Source organism: Rattus rattus, chromosome 11 (genome assembly GCF_011064425.1).
Source record: "Rattus rattus isolate New Zealand chromosome 11, Rrattus_CSIRO_v1, whole genome shotgun sequence".
In the NCBI taxonomy this organism is placed as follows: Eukaryota; Metazoa; Chordata; class Mammalia; order Rodentia; family Muridae; genus Rattus; species Rattus rattus.
The window spans coordinates 10277086-10286208 of NC_046164.1; the positions used below are offsets into that span (position 1 = coordinate 10277086).

At 46.0% G+C, this 9123-nt stretch overlaps 1 protein-coding gene across 5 annotated transcripts; it reads right to left on the reverse strand.

The window, feature by feature from the left end:
• Positions 1–3414: 3414 nt before the first annotated feature.
• Positions 3415–8950, reverse strand: Hnrnpdl (heterogeneous nuclear ribonucleoprotein D like). 5 transcript variants are annotated; one of them, XR_004389487.1, is made up of 9 exons: positions 8481–8950; positions 7597–7765; positions 7347–7508; positions 6869–7000; positions 6648–6762; positions 6253–6420; positions 5925–6016; positions 5456–5560; positions 3415–4808 (listed from the first exon to the last, which is right to left on the reverse strand). XR_004389487.1 is itself a non-coding variant. In XM_032917150.1 (8 exons), exons 1-7 carry the CDS (start codon positions 8921–8923, stop codon positions 5946–5948), a joined length of 1260 nt encoding a protein of 419 aa, XP_032773041.1. In that variant the 5' UTR covers positions 8924–8950; the 3' UTR covers positions 3415–4808; positions 5925–5945. The 5 variants fall into 5 exon arrangements, 3 of the variants coding, with proteins under 3 accessions (XP_032773041.1, XP_032773040.1, XP_032773039.1); XR_004389486.1 differs by having other exon boundaries at positions 5456–6016; XM_032917150.1 differs by lacking the exon at positions 5456–5560.
• Positions 8951–9123: the final 173 nt, after the last annotated feature.

Consider the following 9123-nt stretch of genomic DNA (forward strand, 5'->3'; position numbering starts at 1 on the left):
GCCTTGCATTCATAGAGATCCACCCACCGATGCCTCCTGAGTGCTGGGATTACAGTTGTGCGCCACCAAGCTGAGCTAACTTTTATGTGTGTGAGAGTGGAAGGCTTGTGAGTGTGACTGCTGTGCCTGGGAAAGACAGAAGTCTCAGACTCCGGGAAATGGAGAAACCCACAGCCGTGAGCAGCTGGAACTACACTTGGCTTCTCTCCAAGTACACTACATGTTCTCAAAACCTGGAGATTTATTTTTGTGTCTGTGGGTGATTTGGCTGCACGCACGTCTACACAACAGGTGCACTCAGTGTCTGCAGAGGTCAGAGAGAGCACTGAATCCTCTGGATCTAGAGTCTCAGGTGATTGTGAGTTACTGCATGGATACTGGGATTCCAACTCTGGTCCTCTGGAAGAGCCGCCAGTGCTCTTAACCACAGACAGAACAATCTGAATCATTTATCAGTCTTGAATAAGAGGGGGAAAAAAAACCATTTGCTGATGCCTGTATCTTGGTGCCCCGAAACACCAGGCAAATAGCAATTAAATAACTTTAATTAACAAAATTTTTAAAATTAATTAAGCAAGGAAAGAACTGTGCCAGAAGGGTCACACTTTTGATGGACTCTAAGACTTTAGTGTACATACATTTATAACTACTGAAATGTACATTAGACAAAACTTGGGGGGGGGCTTTATTTCCAAAGCCATCTAAAGACTTTTAATACTGCATAAATATGCACATTTAGTGTTAAAGTTCTTCCTCCTCCAGAGCGCCAGTGATGCATCCCCTTTCTCTGTCCTAAGAATGAAATTTCTTGGGCTCATTTTCAGTATTTTAGTGTGGCAGAAATCATAGAAATATCTGCAGTGTGATGAAAACATTTGATTTTATTTGGCATGATGCCCACGGCCTCACGGTTATGTCAGCCCCATTGAAGTGACACACGCGCATGCACACACACACATACTATTTTTTAACAAGTCAGCCAAGAGTGTCTTGAATAGCTGTAAATCAGCATTAAGGAGAGCCTGAGGCAGGAGGGACTCAAACTCATCACGAGCTACATGGGGAAATTGGACTCAACAAATTCCAATGTACGGGAAAAGTGTTCTGGTGATGAAAAATTTGGAAACCACTCAAACTTCCTTCACTAAGTTTATTAAAAAAAACCCCAACCAACCAACCAACCAACACAAAACCACCACCACCACCGAAACCATAACCTTTAGTAAGGAGTCAAGAGGCTGAATCAGGGTCTGGAAGTTCAAGGTTAGTTTGGGTTTGACCCTGATGTCTCAAAAATTTGGGGTTATGGAGATAACTGAGGAGCTAAGGGCACGTGTTACTGCAGAGGACCTGGGTTCAGTTCCCTGGTCCCACAGGGAGGCTTACAACTGCTTGTAACTTTAATCCCAGGGGCTCTGACACCCTCTTCTGGCCACCATGAGCACCAAACACAAGTGGTACACAGATACACATCTAGGCAAAACAAACATTTAAAGGTTTTTTTTTTTTTTTTTTGGTATGAATCTGCACACACAACCTATGTATCTCACAGTCCAAGGACAGTCACAGTCAGTAGCCAAGGCTAGACCCTCATCCTGAGTATTCTACCAGAGATAAGGATCCACTGTAACCATTCTTCAAGGGATCCTAGTCAGGAGTGTTAACACTGACCAGTCTCAATACCCGATAGTTCTCAAGCAGCAAATACTTCATCCGGAGACCTAGGCCACACATATTTGTGAGGATTCCAAAAAACGTAACTAGGTAGTGCTTATGAACCAGTAACTGCCCTGACTTGAAAATCATGGAGTGAACTTTGACAAGGACTGTTGGCAGGGCTACCATTATTCCCTCGCTAAATCAGTGTTCACTAGCACAAACACCTGCTCTCCTGTGTGTGTGCACTTGTGTGTTGCCCCCAAGGCCAGAGCCATTGGAACTTCTGGAGTAGTTGCAGGCTGAACTTGGGTCCTGTGCAAGAGCACTTGCTCTTAACCACTGAGCCATTTCCCAGGTCCTCAATTTCTAGGTGTTTATTGGCTGGTCTTGAGAAACCAAACTCCTTCATACATTTTATCTGAAGTGGCAAACTGAATGTGCTTTGCAGAGCTGTCATACCACTTGACAGCCAGCCCTTTTCAACCAAGCACTCTAAATGAGTCCTAATGGAAAGCCAGACTGAATTCTCATTTCTGTAGCACAAGTCTTCTTGTTCAGCATTCCTCTAAATCCCAGACCACATTTTAGTACTCAGTGAGAAGACATGGTGTATCCTTTTTTTTTTTTTTTTTTTTTTGGTTCTTTTTTCGGAGCTGGGGACCCAACCCAGGGCCTTGCGCTTCCTAGGCAAGCGCTCTACCACTGAGCTAAATCCCCAACCCCGTGTATCCTTTTATAAAACCAAATACTAAAATCCTATTTTTGAAGAAAAAAAAAATCCAACCAATTCGAGGTGATCCGATTTTTATAGGATCTTCAGATGGTTGCAAAAGGCCAAGAGAGGTTGCATTGTTCTCAGTCAAGGTTGTAGGTGACAGCCAGGAGGCCAAGGTCCAAGAGGGATTTTCAGAATAACCCTTGTTAATACTGCTCGGCACTGGTGAATCCATGTGGTTATGTACACGCAGCTATTTTGTGTTGTCACCTGAGTGGTGGCTGTGCACTTGTGTTGTGGGGTGAAGCTGTTGTCGTTATCTCCTTGATTGCTCTCTCGTATGCATGGAGACAACAGGTGTGGAGTCAGCTCTTCCATCTTCCCGAGGTTCAGTTCAGGGATGGGTGGCTTCTTTGGCAGCCATTTTACCAGCCTGTCCATCTCTGCTTATTCAGACCAGATCTCTCAACTGAACTTCAGTCTATCAGTACAGCTAGGATGGGGAGGTAGTGAATGAATTCCTGATTCCACCTGCCCAGGCTTACTGGTGTCAGGTAGACACCACCAACCCAGCTTGTCTTGGAATGTGAAATTATCGATCCAGCTCTTGAGGTATCCTTTTAAACTGAATGTCCATTGGTTCATGATGAAAACAAGTCCTGGTTAGGACTTGAAATGTGCTGTATCTGTATTCTTAAAGGTTCCCTGTCAGCAATCAACAAAACACGCCAGAGGCTCTGGTAACTCATGTCAGTAGCCCAACAATGCCATGAGCCTCATCTTCTAAAAGTAACCAAGATACTGTCAAAATAAACCAGTCTGCTCTGAACCGTTATTTAGAAACCAACGCTGACACAAACATCAAAGCAATGGCTAAACTACTCAACCTTGGCAAAGTCATGCTTCTGTGGGTTCAACACTAAAGAAATCGCCAAAGTTCAAGGAGCCTCAACGACCAAGTGCACTCTCACCTTCAATTCTCAGACGATGTTCGTATTTTCTTAAAAGTCGTACATATCAACACTTAACTGAGGTTTTATTTTAAAAAGACTTTATTCATTTTGATCAGGGGAAATGACAATCTCAATGTCAACTTGTCACCTAATTGTAAGCTTGAACTCACAGGTATCTTTCTCTGGATACTGTACCTACTAACAATGTGAAATGATCTCCCTTCTACTTTCTGGCTGCAAGTTGAAACAAACAGTTCTTTTTTAATGGCCAACACTGGTACCAGGCCAGAGGAAAATCAGGCCAAGGCATGGTAACTTGACAGCCTTGCTAGCAAGTACAAATATCATGGAACAAAGTCGTAGGCATTTAAAAAAAGGTATCAGTATAAAAAGCTTACACTGGTCTAAGACCAGGCACTCTAAACACACACCCCAAACCCAGAAGCTTTTGTGGAACCGTGGAGACCTCTAAGCCCAACATTTCCCGAAAAAACCCAAAGCCTGTATTACTGTTAAATCCTTAAAAGTTTTAAATGCACCACAAGATACACACCATGTAACTTTCCACAACTCCCCCCCACCCCCTGCCTCAATATCAAACTGTTGTTTAGCTCATGTGCTGTGGTGGGACCCCACTGCACCCACTTAGTGGCTAATCCCAGATGAAACTGATGATCTGGGCACCAGTTGGACAGCGTTCTTCCCCTGCATTTACCTCTGATCTAACAGACAAACCACCAGCTCTTTAAAGTCATCTGTGAATTACACATGGTTTGTCAGATAGGCACAGAGCAAAGGTAGTCAACTGACAAGCTTTGTGGTAGCCAACAGGTTCATTTCAACAGTGAGGGACAGAAACAAGGGCATCATTTGTGCTCCGGCAAAGAATACTTGCCAGCGAGGTACAGCGTAGCCCAGCAAGGTGCTTCCCTTAGAACCATAATCCAAAAGCACACCACGTGTCACCAATCAAAACAGACTAGTGTCAGTCTCCAGATACCCAGGGGGAAACATTATTCCAAAGGTGTGGAAGGAATCAACAGAGAAAAAGCATTAGACTTTAAGTACAGAATAACACCCACAGAAACCAGAGACAAGGAGATACCATGACCAGTCTCTTCTGTGTACCAATACCCCCTACAAAACAAGCTGCGCCTTAAGTTATTGCTTCTTTATAAAATTACATTTCCACAGAACTATGCAGTACCTGACGCAGAAAAACAATCACATAAGGAAGCATTTATTTGAGGTTGAACATGAAGTCACACAAATAAAAATTTGTATAAACACAAATCCACATTGAGTCATAACACAGGGAAGGAACAAAGGACAGATTAACAAAGGAACTAATTGGCAGCTATGTACAGTGGGACACAATTGTGTCATGTACACTACAAAGTCTTTACAAAATAATCATCTTAGGTCAACAGAAGATCAAGCAATCTTCAATGTCGTCCTGTAAGATGGTTTCTTTACACCTCCTAAAACAAAAACAAAACACCCATTAGATGTGTGCGGTCCCCACAAGCTTGCAAAAGGTCCACTTTCATGAACTGCTTTAAGTCCTCACTTCAATTAAAGATCACATGCATAGTCACCAGCAAAGTACAGTTTGGGGATTGAAACTCGCTGGAGTTCCAAACGACACTGAATGGATTCAATTTAGAACACGGGAATGCAATCTTCCCTGTTATGAGTCTAACAGGTGAGGGCCGACCAGAAGCATCCCTAGTGAGCCAACTGGAGTGCCACCAATGAATTCCAGGCAGCTGTCATAGTAGGACACGAGAGCCAATTGCTTTGTGCATATGATCTTTAACTTACATCCCAGATTTAAAAGTTCTTGTTTTGGTTTGTAGATTTCACTATTAGCTATAAAAAGAAAAAGCAAGCATTAAATCTTAAAGAATGAACACTTAAAATGAGGCTCCACAATTGAAATACAACACTAAACAGAAGACCAAAATGATTAAGCTGTAAAAAGGCATTTATGTACTTTAACTCCTGTAAAAAACCATTTAAGTTAAGTTTAGACACTTAATCTCCAAAAAGATTAAAAAAGAAGCCAAAGTCTGAAGTTTTCCACTTTAATCTTTACGCTGGTACATGAAGTTGGAAGAGACCATACCACAGGACAGCGTTTTCTGGTGTATGCCTTGCGCTCTGCCCGCAACGTGCGACCCCCAGAGATAGACGTGGTCAGGGTGACACACGGCCTGCAATGAAGTTCCCGCTGGCGGGTACAAACAAGGTATAATGTCAGAGTTAGAAGACAACATTCTTGTTTTCCTTAAGTTGTACCCATTTCAGTACTTTACCTGTTAATAGTTCTAAAAAAGTTTAATTATTCCTCTACACCTCCTGGTACACAAAGCAAACAGAAAAACTCTTAAGTTTTTCTGTAATTCTAAAAAAGGTGAGGTAAAACCTTAAAGTTAAAGATCTATAGACACTTTAGGCAAAACAGGCTTATAAAGCGATTACACATTAACAATTTAGCAAGGACTACGCAACATAGTTTACTCATATCGTTCATTTGTCTATTCATCTTTAAGTTAAATTAGCCATTGCCAATGTTTTCCTGTAGCCTCACACACCTGCTCTCCCAGCGTCCTCCTTTAGTAGGGCTGGTAATTGTTCTGGTGATTGCCACCCCCTCGGGATGCCTTGCCATAAGTGCTCTGCTGACCTATGGGAAAGGAGACGAGTTTTACTAACAAAGTTTCCTAAAAAATTGTTTTCCTAAACACAGAAAAAAATCTACCCCGTAAGAACCCATGCATGCCGCTGCACAAACATGAAAACACAATAGTCAGTACAGGCAATAGCTGCGAACACACACACACACACACACACACACACACACACACACACACACACACACACACACAGGGAAGCACTTAACGGGTAGGCAGGCGCTCTTACCGCTGTAGTCTGCATATCCCTGTCCATATCCATAGCTCCCATAGTTATACCCAGTATAGTCATAGCCGCCATAGCCACTATAGCTCTCATCACCATAGGCACTATTATAATTTCCATATCCTTGATCATAATAGTTATTAAATCCTTGGTTCCAGTTTTGGCCCTGACCTGAAACAATGCACAAGGATGGTTAGGAATAACTTGGATTGTCCCAATCCCACCACAAACTGACCCCCTCCTGTCCCCTACACTGTTTACTCCTATTCAACTCCCCCGAAGGCCAGGCCACCAGGTGGGACTCTCCCAACTTCAGTCTGGCGGTGTCCCTTATGGGTCAGCCACCCATCTGCTCACTGCTTCAGTTTAAATCTCACCAGGCCCAGAGCAAGGCTCACCTCTTCCGCGTCCCCTAGCACCACCTCTTCCACCAGCTGCAGCCCCTCTTCCACCTTTCTGTTGCTGCTGCTGCTGCCTGTACACCTCTTTGGGTTGTGCAACTTTGATTTCACACTAGAAATAAACAGAAATTTTGCCGGATGTTCTAAGTTCTGAACATAGAACAAGTTATCCCTTCAAATAGATTCCACACACTTCTCAATGTAGTTAAGTGATTTACCTTCCCAGAGCCTATCTGATGGTATCTGCTTTCTAACAGTTTCTTTACTGGCTCTTCGTCTGTGTATGTGATAAAACAGAATCCTCTTCTCTCATTAGTCTTCGTATCCATGGGCAGCTCAATGTTTTCTATCTGAAATCAGGTGCAGTCCAAACAAACAAACCTACCAGTTAATGAAGACTTCAAAATGCCACGGGCTCTTTACACAGACCCCTCTGCCGACCACCACTTTCTAAGAAGTTGTGTCATGTCCTTTTATAGCATCTCCATAGCCCAGAGGCCACCAACTGGTCAAACACTCTACCCCCGCTGGGGCTTTGGCTAAGATTAGATCGTGCTTTCCACTACAGCACAGACACAGCAGTAAGAGACAGTAAGTGAAGACACCCAGCAGTAATTCAGCCCCATCCTGTGAAATATTAACGAACCCTACACACGTGACCAAACAATCAGACACATGAGTACAAACACGGCCCACCTCTCCGAAGGCTCCAAAATATTCTTTAATTTGTTCTTCTGAAGTATCTGGACTCAATCCACCCACAAAAACCTTTTTAGGGGGTTCTTTCCCCTTTAAAGCTTTGGCCCTTTTGGGGTCTATCAATTTGCCATCCAGTTTGTGTTCCTTCAGTTCCAAAACCTGGAAGACAAGTTAGTGTGACAGGAACTTAAAAGCCTGGAGCAATTTGCAAGCAACACAATAGACGCAAAGCGAAACACAGCCCTACCTTATCCACACTAGCAGCATCTTTGAAAAGCACAAATCCAAATCCTCTTGATCTTCCAGTGACTGGATCTGTTTTAATTGTGCAGTCTACAACTTCCCCAAACCGAGACAAATATTCAGTCAGATCTTTCTTGCTTGTATCCCAGCTCAAGCCTCCAATAAACATTTTACTAGAAATAAAGTTATTCAAGAAAAACAGGCTTAACAGATTGAACAAATACAGACAGGGCAACTTACTCGCCAGGCTCAAGCAAACACTAACATTAGCGCACAAAAACCTTGGTATCACCTGCTCACACCAACTGACATGTTGCTTTCTACTGTGCAAACACACAACTTAAAACAAGCCATTAGACTGACTAGGTAGCTGTCCTGCTCTGGTTACTTTGGGTTGCAAAGCACAACTTCCACACCGAACTCCCCACAACTTTACGTAGACTTTCGTCCACAGCCTAAAAGCCAACTTGCTACCTAGAAAACTTTTAGTGTCAGTCGCCTACTGGTGCCCAAACCAAAACTTTCCCAAACCTCCCCAGCAAAAGTCGCCCGAGCGGCAACACACAATGAAGAGGCGGCGGCAGCTGCAGCCACTCAGCCAAGTGGCGCACAGAGCCCGGCCCCTCCCCCCCGGCCCCACGCGGCGCCTGCGCACTCGGGACACCGACGGCGCCGCCCTCCTTCACCAACCCCCTCCTCCCTTCCCCCACCCACGGCGGGCCTCTCGAGTCACCCCATCTTACTTTCCGCTAGTGGGGAAGCTACTGGGGTCCAGCGGGCACGCGGAGAATCGACTCGGGGAAAGACTGGGGGCAGCGCGCGCGGCTCCAGAGGGACGAAGGGCGCGCGCGGGGCTCTGGGGGAGGGGAAGAGCGGAGCGTGCGGTACCCGTCATCCTGCTGGTTCTTGCTCGCGTTGATCTTGGATCCCTCTGCGAACTCCTCTATGTTGCTGTACTCATTCATGTCCTCCATGGTGGCGGAGCCGTCGGCAAGGGGGTGCTGGCGCGCAGTCCGGGTCCCGGGGGCAGCGGCGGCGGAGCGTTGTATGGAGCTAGATTTAAAATGGCGGCGGAAGAGATCCGGCCGCCGCCTGCGCCCTCCCTTTATAGCTGCCCCGCCCGCCAATCGGGAGGGCTGCTGGGCGGTGACGTGGCGCTGGGTCCGGCGCGCCCCCTGCCGGGAAGAGCTGGAAGCGAGCGAAGGGAGGAGAGGGGCGAGCTGCCGCGGAGCCCGCGGCCGCCAATGGGAGAGGCTGCGGGAGGCTAAAGTAGCGGGAGCCGAGGGGAACAATGGCGGCGGCACATGGGAGAGCCGGGGCGGGACCTCCATCGCGGGGCTCCGGGTGAGGAGCAAGGTCGCGCCGGGGGGCCGGGCTGAGATAACGGGAAAATCAGTGCAGCAGGACCGAAGGGCAGGGAATCCCGAGCGGCGCTGTCGCAGGGCCACAGTTCCTCTTGCCTTGAGAGCCGTTTGCGTTCGGCGTCCAGTTCGACTCAGTTCCTTGCTGCGCCCTCAGTCTCCCGGTGCAG